Source organism: Nipponia nippon, unplaced genomic scaffold, assembly GCF_047370975.1.
Source record: "Nipponia nippon isolate SJK-2023a ecotype South Korea unplaced genomic scaffold, ASM4737097v1 scaffold_4, whole genome shotgun sequence".
In the NCBI taxonomy this organism is placed as follows: domain Eukaryota; kingdom Metazoa; phylum Chordata; class Aves; order Pelecaniformes; family Threskiornithidae; genus Nipponia; species Nipponia nippon.
In genome coordinates, this window is record NW_028262358.1 from 51,119,078 (window position 1) to 51,135,990 (window position 16,913).

The following is a 16,913-nucleotide window of genomic DNA, read 5'->3' on the forward strand; positions in this document are numbered from 1 at the left end:
ATGGTTTTACTAGATACACCAGTAGAAAGAAATAGTTAACAATTGTTGTAAAACCCGTTGAATCTCCACCGTGTAAGAAAAATGGTCAACTAATCTTTTAAACAGAAGTGTTTTAGTTCTGAACAGAAAGCAGCATACGTTTACTAATCTTCATTTGGTCATTCTGTGGTACCTTTATCTGTTTCCTTCAGTGTCTATAAACCTAGATAAATGTAACTTCCAGCAAATCACTGCACAAAAGTCTGTGACTAGCCAGTTGTTGTTGGCAGCAATTTTAATAAAAGTATTACCTTTAAATAACAGTAGTACCTCCCCCTCAGATAATCTGAAATGTGTCTGCTGATGCCTTTGACGGGAGCTCAGAATTAGACAATTAGGGTGTCTCTGTACTAGTGTCTTAGTTTGAATCAGGAGTGTGCTTTTGAAAAGGATCTCCTGATCATCCCCATTTACTGTGTTTTGATTTGCATCATGGAACAGCCTCAGAGTGAATGAAGTAGATGCCTTTTGAATGAAACTAAACAGGGAGATGAATTTCAGGACTTCACCTACTACACCCTAGTTGCAGAAGAGTGCGCAGTCATTAAGGAGAGACTAGGGATAGTCTAAACTCAAAAAAACCCAACCACCTCGAAAACCTCAGCCCCCAAACTTCAGTGTGGATGTCAGGTCCTCGGTACCAACTGTTTTGCTGGGGATAGCTGCTTCTATTGGTCTACGTTACTTGGTAATGCAAGTTAACTTGCTTGCTTGGCTACTTGGTAATGCAGACATAGCCTGACAGACCTGAAGAAACCTCCGTCTCAGGAAAACTTATAATTTTTGAAGCCTTGGCACCGCTGAATTTCACAGCATATGTCCCTTCCCCATGAATGCTCATAGATTCCCATTCTTCCTGCATGTGTTTTCAGAATCTGAATCTTGATCTGAATCCAAATTACACAATTTCTCATCCACATGAAAAGATCAGAATAATCCAGATTTTTTAGATGTTCAAAGTAAGAGTTAGAACCTATCTGTGGCACACATATAAAAAGCATGTGATATGTAGCAAACTGAATGTATGCAGAAGAGAGAAGGCCATGATACAAAAATCTTCAAATTAATTTTCAGGAACCTTTTGTCTTAATAATCCATGCTTTCCTAACTAAATCTGAATACTCAACTTCCCTATCATAGCTTGATGCTATATCACTGAAGATTTCTGTCTTTAAGTTGAATGGCCTCAGAAGGAAATTGAAGATTTTTTTCCAGGTAAGGATAAAAGCACTCTCTTAACGCAGGTTTTCTTTGTCTTTTTTATGGGTCATTATTCTCTTGTTCTGATGTTCAAAAACTTCTTTCATCTGTGACTCAACAAGGCTTTCTCACCTCCCTTTATAGTGGTAAATTTAATACACGGATTGGTTATTTAGCAGAATGAGTCTGGATTCACTTTTATGTCATGTTTTCTCTTTATGCTAGACATTTTTTGAAAAATCACACAGATTACTTAAAAGTAAAACAAAGGATCTTTTCATTTTAATAGCAAATTTTAATAAGGGATTAATTTATATGAGTATTTTCTGATATGGCATACATCTTACAGTTAGGGATTGTGAAGAATCTGTAAGCTGTCTAACTATTTTGTAGCATACCTAACTATACCTGCAGCAAACCCTTCCCAGCCTGTTCTACCCCAAAGTAAAATCCAGTTAGATATGTAGCTGTACTGTGCGATATTGCACTGCATAGGTTTCCCAGCAATGCCCAGTAGATTTGTTTATCCTGCTGGGATATTTTTGGTAGGCATATCCCATCAATAATCCCAATCAAATCTAAGACCATTTTCGGCTGGCATAGTAACTGTTAGGTTAAAAGCAAGCCTTCAGGTAAAATCAGGGAAAGCTCTAGAAAATATTTGATTTCTTGTCCATGTTTATACTAGTGGGTTAACAAGCTACCAAGTAAGCCCACACAGGATGCCCACTAAGCTTTATTTATGGCTGCTCTCATAGCAACTACTCAAAGTGATATATAGATGCATGCACTGGGATAAGTAGAAGACCAAAGTGCTCTTTGGTTGGGATGTATACCAGACGCTGGCCATAAAGCATGAAAAAGACATCTGTGAATGACTAGTTGAAGTAATTGAAATAAATATTTATAGCTATTAAACTTTTGATGCACTAGGCAATAAATTAATAAGAAAATTCACTTTCCACAGTGGAATATTAACTATATATAGGAATTCTTTCAGAACTCTTTGGAGAAGGGAATTTCCGAAATTCCTTTCTGCAACCCTACAGCTCCCAGCATAGTCCCCCGTCAGCACGAGGGACCACTGAAGTCTTTGGGATAATTTCAGAGTTCTGCATAGTTAGTGACTTCCCACTTTTTCAAACGCAACTTATGTCTCATTTATGTCCTGACACCTATTAGGTGTCAGTGTGAGGCCACATGCTCACTAATGCTTAATGTATATATTAAGTGAAGAGAGAGAAGTGTGAACAGATTGGCAGCTTCTACCTCGCTGAGAAAAATTAAAGAAGAATTTAAGGGGAAGCGGAATTAAGAATTAAATCTTGTGTTAATCATAAAACATATAGTCCACAGTCCTGAGGCCATGCTTCATGCTGCAGACTGCTAACAGTGCTGGCTTATGAGACCTTTTCTGAGCTTAGTACCTTTTATCACCATTTAACCCAGAATAAAATGTGTCCAAAATGTAATTCATGCAAGCATTTTACAATATACACTTGTTACTTGTTCTTTATTGATGTGGCTTGAGAAGAAATCAGAGCAATGGAAAATGCGATCCATACCTGGTAAATAATAAGCTTTCTTATGTTTGCAGCTGTAGATAACATGTTTAGAGAGTGTAAGTTCTATCAGGTCATTCATTGTGGGAGATGGAATAATAACGAGGTGCACTCAACTGCATTTAGGAGGCAAGCAAACAGTCACAAAAACCTAACTGTATTCATTTTTAATTTATTATTATAAACTTTTCATTGATCTGTTACTTTGTATACAGACATATAATAAATTGCAGTTTTATAGGTTGTTCTTAGTGTACAGTACGTGAAATTACAAGAAGGAGGAAATTGTTCATTTGCTGAGGAGAAAAGTTTCATGTGAATTTAGTGTTCATTTGGCTGTATTTCTCTTCCATTTTCTATCAGCATGATATGTTTTTAATGTCACTGTTGAGATACTAATAGCTTTGTAAACATAATATCAAAAAGTTTGGCTGCTTTCTATGTCTTTTGCAGATCATTATGCAGGGTTTTAAAGGGAATAACAATAATCTAAGCGGGTATTTTAATGTTGCAAACTGTCTCATATGCTGCCAATAAAACATTTTTATTTAGTTTAAGGATTAATTTGCCTTTCGGGAATTTGTGCTAGAAGGCCTGCATTGAAGAAAAGTTATCATATTAATAATATCGTGGTATTAGTAATGCCATTTGGAAATATGTATATAGCATTGCTAAGGTCTTAGATTGTGTACAAAAAATAATAACCCTGCAAAGTTCCTGACTAAGAATTATGTCTGCATTCCTTCCACTGAGCTAGAAATTAACATTAAAGTTTTGTGTCTTATAATGTGAAAAAGATGGAAATGAAGCATGAAGTGATTTGTAAGTGAAGGAAGAGGGGAAATTCTGACTGAGTTTCAATTTAGTGCGAGAAGGTTTAAATACTATTGGTTGAATACATTTCCATTTCCAGCAAATTATTAACTCATTAAGGGACTAGTCAGTATAAAATCATAAGTCTTGTACTTCTCTTTAAAGAGTATCATTCAGAGCGGAACCTTTGTAATATATGACCTATTGTGTTATGCTGTAAATCAGAGGATTTTATTTTTGTAAAGGCTAGTCAAGGCTTCCTGCTACACAGAGGGACCATTAGCTGGAGGAGCTGTAGTAAATCACAGAGTATATACCTATTTCCTCTTGTCCAGATTCCATTGTGCTCTTTGCTAAAAAATAATGGAATCTTAATTTGAATGTATGTGGATTAACCCTTTTTCTATGGCATTGCATAAAAAAGTACCTGATACAAACTAAGTAGCAAGCAGTTCTTATAGTGGGCATATCATGTTCCACATGGAAATTCAAAGCAACGGTAAGATTTATGGTTTTAAGTAGGACTCTTAGGATTATCTTTCCTTACATAGTGTAGATGGTTTCTTCCTCTTGCCTGGCACTTGCATGTGGGACAGAGTCTTTACAGAGATCTTCAGAAAGTTCAGTCTCACAAGAAGAGAAAATATATAGCAATATATACCAATATTACTCCTGTCCTTACTGTTTGCTCTAATCCTGAATTATCAATTGGCAAACACAATCAGGACTGTGATAGCTTCTCAGAACATGAATGTTTCCCTAGAGGAGGTTATAGAGTGGCCCTGATTTGTTACTCAGGAGCCTTTCCTGGATTCCACTAAACTTCATTTGGCTATGTAAAAATAATTATTTTGCCTTTTGCTCTACCATTCTCAAATGGTAAGGGACAAAACCTATATCGTACTTACAGTACAGTACCATCAGATTAGGTCTCTTTAAGTGAAAGTATTTTTTGTAATGCTGTTGTGTTTCGGGATTAAAGTTTCAGAGTCTTTAGAGTGTCAAATTAGCAAAAATTTGCAGGCATTACACTTCTTCCGTGTGGGTCACTTTAGCATGAGTCCAAAATGTATTGTATTCAATGTAGGATTGTAAAAAATCTTGGCAAGAAATAGATTATTACCTTATGTCTCAATGAAGGTGAGGTTTTAATAAGATACCTGCAAAGACCACCAGTACTTAAAAAACAAATACCATGTAAGAGAGAGAGAGAATAATAATGTCAGAAGGTCTATTTTGAAATTAAGACATTGAACATTCTAGGAACACTAATTCAACCAAATGCCCAGTTTTTAGATTTGTCTGAAGAAAGTTTTGCTTTTTTATAATGGAAATGTCTTTCAGAGACATTTGCTTAGGTTTTGGTTGCAGTCCTAAAGCACACATTTCAAACACTGATTTAGCCATCATCTGTCTTTTTTCTCTTTTTTCTTCACTTTTCTTGCTTCATGGCACAGAAGTGATTTTTCCCAACACATGAATCAGCCCAAACTTTAGGTTTCTGTGATGGAGCAAGAAGTTTCCATTAGCAATATGTGAATGCAAAAATTGCATCTTTCAGGAGGTATCTTCCAGGGCAGGATGTGACTGGGAATCAGTCTATTCCTTTCCAACCCTGCACTCCTGCTCTCTAGGACATACTCTAGGACAGCCTAGCCAGGATCTGCAAACTCTAAAAGATACGAAAATTAGAATTGCAGCAAGTTGTTCTGCCCGACCACGAAGTATCAGGGAAAACATCTAATATTTGGGAAATACTGAAAGACAGTGATTGCCTTAGTGATAGCTTTTGATAAAGAAGAGGTCTATGCATGTAATTCACATATAGTGAGTCGCATCTAAATGATTCACATAAAATTGTTTTTTTATGAATTTGAAATACATCTAAATGCACTGTCCTGCATTCTGAGCTGATGTGTGATGCAGAGTTAGGAGGCACCTGGTAGCTAACCTGAATTAACAACTCCATGAAACCCACTTGGAAATCCTTTGCTCATTCTCTCCTGTAGTTAGCTTGTTGTCATACACCACACAGTCACTAATTTAATACAACCATCCAGGTACATTTTCTAGTGTATTATTGAAACTGTAGCTGCAATTAATACCTTTATTATTATTTTTGTTCCAGAAATTTGAAGGGATTCCTCCTGAAATAATTTTGGCCTAATAATGACTTCTTAATTTTCCAGATTGAAAGCACTTAAAAAAAATATATTCTGTATTCATTTCTTACCTGCAAGGCTCTGAAATTTCTAACCTTTAGGAAAATTCAGCAGAAACATTGAAATTCCAAATTTTTGTCCTTTATGTAGATATCATGGCCTGTGATTGTCTTTTCAGAAGGAGAAAATCTGAGGATCTTGGCAGTTCTAGCATATTTTATTTGAGGAACATGAAAAATAAATTAGTCACAATGAGCAATCATCATGCTTCCATGTCCTCTGTGAGGCCAATTTAACATTCTGTGCACTTCTCCCCATCTTAGGTGCCACATTCCAGGAGTCATTGGCAGAGATACCCTGCCACTCAGAGTTGCAGTGGAGTCACTGATTTTTAATACCTTGCCTTTCCTTCCTGTTCCCCAGGAGGGCAATGAATGGACACTGTCTTGGAGGAATAGCTGTGCTTTGGGCTGGTGGTTTTCTGGGATCATTGCAGTCAACAGTATCATGAAAGTCCTGTCATCAATTTCTTATATTGGTAATTGGGTGCAAAGCTCCACAAAAGTGGACTTGCAACTGAAAACTAGAGTGAGAGCTGGAGGAGTGAGTGAACATCAGTCAAGTATACCTGTATTTAAAAGGAACTTTCACCATGAAGTTTTCTGATTATTTTCAGTTCAAAGCTATGATCTTTATAACGCCCAGTGAGGTAGCATAAGATCTCACCATCTCAAATGGCTCAAGGTGGTAAGGAAACCGACAGGTCAGATATCTCTCCAGTGGCTCCCATTTAGTTATATAAGCTTTAGCTCCTCACAAAGAGTCTGTAAGAAACAAAACTCTCAGCCTTTGTTCCGGATTTGTTCCAAAGTTAGTCTTACCTAAATCAATAGTTCAAGACTTGGCACTTTTCAGTTAGCCCTGGACTTGCTAAAAGGATTCAAAAACACAGAAAAAAAGTAAGGGGCGGGGGAGAAGGAAGGGGAGATAAAAAAAACATAACACAATGAAGCCACAATGAATGTGGCTTATCTGGGAAACAATAACTTTATATTGCTGTTTACAGTATCCATCTTCATTAACTGTCATTACAGAAAGAAGTTTTAACCATCATATCACATTAAGAATGTCCTGTCCTTATTTTAAAGGTGTTTTGAAGATACATTGTTCTGTTTCCTCTTAAAACAAGGCAATTTATTATATTCCAGCATCTTAATATGCCAAAGGCCTCCCTCCCAGCCACTGGTGTTTGCACTGGTTGTGTTAAAAAGGTAGTGATTCTATGTCACTCATTTGCATCTGGTTACTTTCAGCTTCACTGTTACCTGCTGAACTGGTTTTCCCATGCACTCCTTCCTTCATTTGCTGCAACAGACTGTCTTTGGAACTCTAATAGTAGTCCTTAAAATGACACCAGGTTTTGGATTTAGAAAGCAATGAATCCTTTTTCAGAGCACATTTTTTATATCTTTCCTTTTATTCTAGTTTTTTGGCACGGTCAATATTTAAACTACTGCAAGAACTGAATAGGAAGAGATTATAAAAATTAGGGTACAAATATTCTGCTAAGTGAAGGGTTTTCTGCCTTTTCATCACTTTTATTTGAATAAATAATTTCAATAATACACCTGTTTTTCCTTCTAGGTGTTGCTTAGCACCCACAATATTCTGAATAATAAACAAGTACAGTAATGTATAACTCTGAAAATGTTGAAAAGGTGAACTGAAGTCAAAGATAGATGTATTCCACAGCATCATAAAATAGCAAGTAGTTCCTGATTGCTGGAATTTAACTGCTAAGTGGTCTGTGTAATTTAGGCCCAGTGGTGCACTAGCTTTTTTCCCTTGCCCCATGTGGAACAATATTTAGTTAACTGCCATTCAGCAGTCAGAATTCACACAAATGGATGGCGATATCAGATCAGGGTGCTGATTTGCCTCAGTATTTTAACAGTGGTTAATTTTCCCTTCAGATTTCCACTTGCCATGACCTGCAGAAGAGTCTCTGAGCCCAAAAGCTTATTTGGTTTTTCTTTCTGCATCAGCTGGTTAAATAAAAGATGTTAAGTCTTCTTGCAAATCTTGCTTCCCATTTCTTACACCATCATGGCTTAACAGAATGTTAATACTGTATCTGTATTTTTTATTTTATGTAATCTCTGCTTTCAAGTTCATGAATATTTCAATGTTTGCTCCCTGTGTAATAAAGGATATTTTTTTTTTGTTGCTTTCTTCAGTCATTGGTCTTTGATAAGGGAATGAAAATAGTGTTGTTCTTCCAATTGATTTCCTTTCTGTGTCTGCTGCTTTTGAGACTTGGTCTCTGTCCTTGGGTGGTGAGAGGGTTAGAGCAATAGCAGAGTGAGGTCTGGTGGGCTTATTTTTCTCTCTTCTGGGAACTTCATATACTTTTTTTTCTCTTTAGAAGGTCACCTTTAACGTCTCTTTACACTATCCATGGGAAAAGATTTTTCCAACAAAGTTGCTGTGTCATCTGCACTTTTACATGGGTCCTATTGGTTTGAAGAGGTGTATTGTGCTATAGGTACTCTGAAGAACTTTTTTAGTATTTCATTCATTCTGCAGATTAATGAGACAAAAATATTCCCCTCATTTTTTCATCTGGTATTGAAATGCAGCACAGTTAAGAAAAAGCCTATCTGGAAAGCCAACATTTTGATTCTTGTTGATCATTCCTAGAAGTTTAAAATACCTTTTCCTGAGCATTTACCTTGTGTGAATCTCTTACTGAGTGGCATCAGGCAGCCTATTATCTGCTTAATCTAAATAGGCAGCAATTAGGCAAACTGTTATTGTTTCCACTCTATAGGCCCCAGGGATTCACGGGCAAAGATGTGGCTCTCCAGATAACAGGAAAAGTTTGAACTGGATCTTAGGTAGAGGAGTGTGAACAATTGCTTTTTGAGTTTGGTAGGCAATAAAAAAACCCAAACACCTAAAAAAACCTGAACTGGTGGTTAACATGTAATGAAAATATTACAAATTCCTTTTCAAGACAAAACACTACAAGAAATTAGCTCTTTTACACACGAATCCAAGTTTTTGAATTCAAACTATTCTCTGCTCTAGTGTTTGTTTGTTTGTTTGTTTGTTTTTTAAATAAAACGTCAAAATAAAGTGTCTTGCACTTCAGAAAATATAATATGACCTCTAGTGGACTATATATTTGTTAGATGGAGAATACTTCTTTCAGTATTGATGTCACTATCAAAATATGTTGTCAAGAAGATAGCGAGCAGAAATCTGTCAGAACAAGAGGATTTCAGAGTTACTGAAACACAGTCATCTTTTCCATCTTCATAATTATCTCAGTCTCCCAAAGTGACCTTCTACTTAGCCCACAGCTGGCAGTACCAAAGGATATTGTGTTCTTCACTTAGGATGTGCTGATTCAGCCCTGTGAAATTCAGCGTGACAATTCAGAAAAAAATGCAAAAGCAAAAGTTTTGAATGAAAAAAAGTTTTAATTTCATCTGCTATGAATTCATTTATCCAACTTGGCCCAAACCCATTCTCTGTAAAGAATCAGTCCTTAATACTGGATTTCATCACTTCTGGATCTTCTCAGCTCCCTTTGCTCTAGTGCAAGGAGATACTTCATAATCTACAATATATATATTTGCAGTATTTCCCTTTGGAATATGGATCTCAGGCATTAATTTGGATCAACAAATAAGACAAGACAATATCTCTAGAATCATTAATAATAGATATTCTCAAAAGAAATGTTTCCTGAGGCATAAAACAAACACACGAAGGAAATGAAAGTGACAGTGACATAAACAATTGTATCTTAGATTTGTGTTACAATAGTAACCTAAGGCAAAATCTAAACATTTACAGAAACAGTCTGAATTCTACTTCTCAGAGAAAAAAGCTGCAGACCTAGCCCATCTGCCATCTACGAAATGTAGTCTGCTATAAAGCATTAATCACCCTAATTCTGGGAACTGCTTGGTGATACTCTCATCAAGGTCTCTTCACAATTAAGATATGACCACAACCCTTTTTTTTTTTCTTCCCCTTGTACTGTCTTCTTACATTTCTTGCAAAGGTTGAGAATTACTTTCCTCCTTTAAACACAAGCCAAATTCAATTCAAATGTAATCAGAAACAACATTACAAAACTGATGATTTGGTATTCCGTGTTTATTACTGCTCAGTGACTTCCATATCAAATACACTCAGTGTACAAATCAAAGGGTGTTGTTTGTTTTTCCTGGCTACTATCTTTGAAACCTTATCCTGGGATCTGCTAATTAAGCTTTCCTGTGTCTATGACCTACGTTATCATCATCAGTAGTGATGTTCAATGTTCCAAAGTTTGTTCTTGTTTTTGATAATGAGATGCAAGAAAGCTAAGATACAACACGTTCACCTGCCCTTTTAAAATCAAAACTTTTATTAAGTGAAATCCAGGAATGCGCTATTGCTATGGTCATATGGATGTATAATTGCCCAAAGTGCAAATTTTACATCTTTTTTTGAAGTATGTGGTTCTTGACATTATTGGAGAGAGAACAGTAGATAAGATGGGGCTCTATTTTGCCAGCCCATCCTTTGTTTCTAAGCTAACCACATACTCTCCGGTCTGCAAAAAGAACAGAAAAGGAACCTATACTTTTTAAAGATCAATCAATTTAAACCATGCATCTGAATGTATACAGGAGTCAAGATCAAGCAAGACTGGTTGAACAAGGTTGTGGTATTTCGGGGGTGTTTAGTTTGATTTAAGCAGCCCTTGCCAGCCCTCTTATTCTCTCTTCTGCACCATCCCATCAGTGTGACTGTAGCACAGCATCAAGCTGTGAACTGAATCAGGGAACTGATGCAAACTTTAAAAAGAAACAAACTGAGAAGGATAGTAGATGGTGAGAAAAAATAAAAGGCAGGACAGGGGCTGCTTAAGCAAGAAAAACTGCCAGAAAAGGTGCTCATTAAAACATGGTTTGACTGATTGACAGTTGATTAGGGGTTTCCAAGGTTGTGAGTTTTTACATATATACATATTTCCCTTTGTAATTCTAGCTGTAACTGAGCAAATCATTTTTGAGCTCATCATTTACCTAGGTTATTAATTTCATTATTAATTTCTCTTAGGTTATTAAATTCTTTAATGCTATGCAGTATTCTTAGTTGGAGAAGTTTTAGAGTGACAGCAGCATTTTGGATTTTGTGTTAATGAATGAAATTATTAAGCTGTTTAAATGGATCTTGTTAAAATGTTATAAGCAACAAGTTGTACGAAAAAGGAGACCTTTAATGTCAACATAATGTTTTAAAGTTGAAATCTAATAACTGCTTTGTTTGAATATTAAGACTACAGTGTCCATGCTCTCACAAATCTCTGCTGGCTGATTACTGCTTCACTAAGGAAAGAGCATGTTATTAAAAATTCAATTAAAAAAAAAAAAGGCAAAACAGATTTTTGTCTTTTAGAACTGCATTACATTACATAGGACAGAAAGAGTGGAGGGGCAAGTACTGAGAAATAATGCAAGAGAATGAAGGAAAACCACTAAATAGAAATGAGACCAGAGGAGAAAAAGTGGTAGAAAAGAGAGTGTGGGATAATAACAAGGGTATAAACAGCACTAAAATATCTGTAAAGGAATCTTTTGCAATTAAAAATGCATGTAATAATTGCAAATACAAACTAAACAATTTAAATATTGTGTAGATACCGAGACAAATGCTTCTGAATTCTCTTTCTGTTCCTCACAAATGTAATCAGCAATCTGTCTTGACGTTTCAGTACAGGCACAGCCAACCTAATGATGCTGCAAAGAGTTAGAAATTTATTTTCTTGAGGGAAATTCAGTCTTCTTTGTGTGTATGTTGATGTTTGTATGTGGTTCATTCATGACAGTGGAGAACTAGGTATGGATCTCCAGGAGGTATCACCCAAAAAGAACCATTTTTGTTGCAAGGTGTGCCTGTGAAAAGATCAATACAAATCTTTCTTGAAAGCCCTTCATTAATGATAGGTCATCTAAAATCTCTGTAATTTCTAATTCTGAGATAATGTTTTGCTTTCCTATTCCATATCAGGAAAATGCTGAACAAAATGTGACTTCTATCCTGATTTATCATGGATAAACCTTTCATAAGATCCTTATTCACCCTGCGTTTTTCTAAGACACGTGATCTGGAAAGACTGTCTGAGAATCACCTCTGATGAGAGCTGAGAAAGAGGAAGTACTTATGTATATGTGAGGCCTTTTGGGCTAAAATGGGTAGCAATCCTTTTGTTTTACCAGCAAAGAATACAGCGGTCATGAGATCTTCCACAAGCTTTCTCTAATTCTGAAGTCAACAGTTAAATGTCATCTTTGGAAAGAATGGGAAACTCATACTGAGTCTTCATCTAAAGCCAGATTTAGATTGACAGTTACATTAGGGACAAGAAATAAGTATCAGTCTTCATCGGCAGCATCATCATCCCTGTTTCTGTTTACAAAGATATGTTGGACTAGCTTGGTCATGAACTCTCTGTGATTGTCAAATTTGACCCAAAATTGACCCTACATAAAGAGTGTCTATCAGCATTATCTGTGCAAATGCGTTTTAAGTATTGAATATTCTTAGCACTTGATTTTGTAGTGCTCCCTCTGGAGTTTTTCCTTTGTGCCAATAAACCAGACTTATTTAAAGCTGTTGGCTCTGATCCACCATTTCCTTGTTAAATGTTTAGAATTTGTAAGTGTTGTGACCCTTTTGCCAATGCAAGTAATCCTAATTCGAGCAATTTACACTTGTCACTTTGCTTTAAACTCCATTACCGCACACTGAAATTCTACACAAAATGGCTTGGAGACCATTTAACAAATAACAAATTGGAGATAGAGGGATTTTGTTCCTTACGTCACAATTTATGATTTATTGGGGTTTTGGTTTTGTGTTGCAGAACTGTGACCTGGCCCAGCAAAGTATCGTTCATATTGTTCAGAGTCCACAGAAGAACAGTCAGAACAAGGATGAAAGAGAAGATAACTGTGCTGAAGGTATTCTAAAAGCCTTGGAAAGAGAACCTGAAAGTCTAACTCGTGTAGATCTCAGCTCCAGCATCCTCCCATCACTCTCTGCAGGGCTGGCTGTTATTCTGGACACTACAAAAACCAGCATTTCTCTTCCCTCTGAAAAATCAGGTAAATAAGTGATTTGGTACATTTCAATACACAGACCTGAACAATTGTCTGTTTCTTAGGGCGAACAGTTCTATACCACAGGAAAAAAACCCAGCATATGGTTTCTTTTAGTTATTAAACAAAAAATACAACTATATTAAGAGGTGATAAGCATCTGATGTGTCTTCTAGCAAAATAATTTTGCTTTGTGGATAAACGGAGTGATTTCTTATGTTGTTCCTGTCTCTAACTTGTATTATGCTAATATTTTTACAAATTATTATAAGCTGGCAAAAACCCCAGAGGTCTATGAGAAGGCAAAAAATAGTCTCTGTAAAATTTCCATTGCAGAAGTTTCCTTAACTGGAATGTTGGGCAGCTTATGCATTGCAAATGTGTTTAATTCCCAATCTGTTGTTACATTTTCATACCCATGCATTTTGTAAAAAATATTTCTATACAATAGACTTATTATTTAGAAAAACATAGCTGACACAAAATATGTTGATGATTCATACTATGGATGTTAGTAGCTCTTCATCCACCAAATTATTAATGAGGATATCTTCTCTTCATCATGAAAAATCGTCTGAGGCACAAGTTAAGTTACTGCAAATGGGTTGTGCTATAATATTTAAAATTGTTCATGAGAGAGAAGCTCAAGTCAGAAGGAAATATAAGAATCTTTTAGCTATTACATGAATCTTCTCAGAGTAACCCTCTCCTCACACACTATCTAGCTAATCCTTACTGACAACAGTGATTGTCCCCAGTGAAGAGACATCATTCTGTGCAATACCAGACTCTGTCGTGATTTGTAGTAACAGTCCATCAGAGATGTCTTTTTAGAAAGAACAGTACACAAATACCCTTTATACACAATATGGAAGATAATACCAAACATATAAGCCCAGAGTAGAGAAGATAATTTGTGAATATGACAGAGAGACCTCTGTGACTAACTGGACCACAGAAATCATCATGCTTAACAAAATGGCTACTAAAACTGTTAAAATAACTTCTAGAGAATTTCTTAAGTAACTCATGCAGAAAATATACAATTCGTGGGAGGGTCACAGAAGTATTCCACAACTGACTTGATCAACCTCTCACTGCCAACTAATGATGAATGAGTGCAGTTTAGGAAGAAATTAGTACCCAGCTTAATGATCCGCATCTCCCAATCTGAATGAATAATGAGATAAGAGGGGCACATGCCGATTTAAATCTGGTAAACTAGGGAGAGGGTTTCAGACTGGGCTTACTGTCAAAAGCAAGGCAATGCTGTGAGCTTTTTAACGCTACTCCTTAGTTATTTTTTCACTACTGTACATGGTATGTACAGGGCTTTAATAGTTCTGCTGGACTTTACAGAATAGTTTATGCATGCGTAAAGCCTCTTAAAATTTGTCATGTGGTGAGTTTTTCCACAGACTGCAAACTGAAACCAAATACAAACTAATAGGTGTCTTCTATTGCAGCAAATATTTTCATGGCAGAATGACAGCTGAGGAAAAAATTTACTGAGAATATACGAGGACTAGTTTTATCTGTGATTAAGTTAAACAAACAGATTTTTTTATCATAAGGAAAAAAAAAAAAAAAGAGCAGCCACTCTAATGACTGACAGTTCTGCCTGGAAGGATATTAGTGACAAGTACTTTTTAAAAGCCTGTTATCTTCTCCTTGGCTTCTTTTGTCTCTCACTATGAAAACTTGTCCTAGTGTCTGTTCAGCCCCACCACTTTTGTTCAATATGGGGGATTTTGATGTTTTTGTTATTAGGGTTTGGGGCAGGTTCATTTGTAGTCACATAATTCACTGAGTTAAGGAGTAGTCTGGGTTAAAAATAATCCAGCAAGAAAAAAAGAAAAAAAAAAAAAGATTAATCCAGAGATCAGTTTTCCAATCAACTTTACTGTGTAGCAACAATTTTCTTTGGCACAGCTGAAATGAGTAATAGTAGTGGGAATGAGTGGCTGAAGGATGCATATGCCACCACTGCTGCTTGAAAGTATACTTATCAAGCTATTGTCTTAGAAGGTGGATGGTTGTTGCGGTGATCTACAAACCTACACAGTAGAACCAAGTATAATCTTCTTTTCTGTGTGTGAGAGATCACACACAATGAATAGAGGACAAATTTAAACTTACAGTTTAGAGGCAGGGGATTCATTAATTGATTATTGTTTAATCTAACATGCTACACAGCTATTCCCTAACTGTAGCAGTAAACACTAAGAGCCTTCATCTCTTGCTGAAGCCTAAGGTATTTCTGTTTCTTACCGCAGGATGCTTACCCTATGTCCCTACCCTGCTTTTGTTTTATTTGCCCTCCTTTGAATTCTGAGGAAAAAGATTTGTGGTAAATTTTGCATGACAAAGCTTCCTCCAGAAGTTTATGCGGCATTTGACTGGAAAAGTAGTGTTTTTGAAGTATTGATTTGAATGCTTGGAGAATGCGAAAAAAATCTCAGCACAGGACTTTCATCCTACCTCACCCCCAACTAATTTACAATCTGTTCAATATCTGGGACAAAGTGCTTTGATAAACAAGATGTAAGCAAATAAACTATGTTCCATAATGTTTGCATATCAATAAATACATGTATAGGGTGAAGGGATTTTGGCCTGAGAAACAGTGAATCTGAAAAACATAAGGTTTCGTATGGCTCATCAGCTGAATATGAGAATGCATCATGATGCTAGGTCCAGGAAAGCTACTATGATCTTTGGGAGTATAAACAGAAAACAGAGTGGAGTGGAGAGTATGTTTTTCCTCCGCTTTTGACACTTGCATGACTAAAACTGGAATATAATGAACCATTTTGATGTCTGAACTTCAGGAAAGCTGCTGAAAAAACTGTTAGAAGGTTCAGGAGAAGAGTGACAAGAATCCCACAAAAGTGCAGGTAATGATTGGCTTATATGTTGGTATAATCTTGTGGCATCCGTGAGAGTGGAAATTTGATAACAGGAGAGTCTTAGATATTACAAGCTATTTTGGGATTTAAGCTTTCATTGTCTAGAAACTGAAAGCCATCAAATATAAATACCACACATAGATTTTAACTTGCCAGGAAATCAACCACTGACGCAAGTTATCCAGGCTTATAAGAATTCTCCATATTTGGCCATTTAAAAATAAGTATAGGACATTTTTCTGAAACCTATGTCCAGCAACAAAGACTGGACTTCAACCTAGAAGTAGTATAGACTGTGCTAGGCAGGAGGTTAGACTACAGAATCACATTGCTTCCCTCTCTACATGTATTTATCAGCTACCCATGTCAAGCAAATTTGTAATCTCAAAAAAAACCAAAAACAACCCAAGTTTGACAGCATCTGTTTTCTGTAAGCTGATATTAATGTTGTTACCTATTTAATTCCCAGTTTAATCTATTATCAGCTGGATTATTATTTTGTCTGAATCGATTAGATATGGTCATCATTACTTAGGTCTTTTTCTTTACAACTTTTAAATAGTGCTCATCTGGTCAGTTCCCTAGAATATCCTGGTGTTCTTTAGCTAGCCTTTTAAAGATGCTTGCATGCAAGTCATCTCTGTCTCATCTTTCCATGTTCCTCTTTTCACAGAAGAATAAATAAGGTACTGGTATATATTGACTTAGGTGTGCCAAGCTGTAAATTCTAGCAAAAAGCAGGATTGATTCTTTTCCACCTAGTTAGGGAATGCTTTACCAAAACATAATATATGTTAAAACCTCCTGACTTACAAATAATGCAACTATGAATTAGGGCAGGTAAAACTGCCATTACCAAAACCTCAGTATTGTCAGTGCTTAAAAGTATAAAGTGATGAGCTGGTTCCCAGTCTATGTAAGAGTCTGATATATGAAAGACACATGCAAAAACTTTTAGAAGGAAAAGCCACAATTTAGGGTTTGGGTAGTCAGAACAGTGCATACTTCTGAGAGAAGCTCTGATGAATTAAAAAAAAAAAATCAATTTAACTGGGGATATTGCTG

The 16,913-nt window shown here is 36.2% G+C and overlaps 1 protein-coding gene across 1 annotated transcript in view; it reads left to right on the forward strand.

Moving 5' to 3' along the window:
- The window catches only part of PRKN (parkin RBR E3 ubiquitin protein ligase), a 780,164-nt gene that overhangs the window by 248,608 nt on the left and 514,643 nt on the right, over positions 1-16,913 (forward strand). Inside the window, exon 3 of the mRNA XM_087774081.1 lies at positions 12,705-12,945. Within this exon, the coding sequence (XP_087630207.1) occupies positions 12,705-12,945 (241 nt within the window). The remainder of the gene's footprint in view (positions 1-12,704; positions 12,946-16,913) is intronic.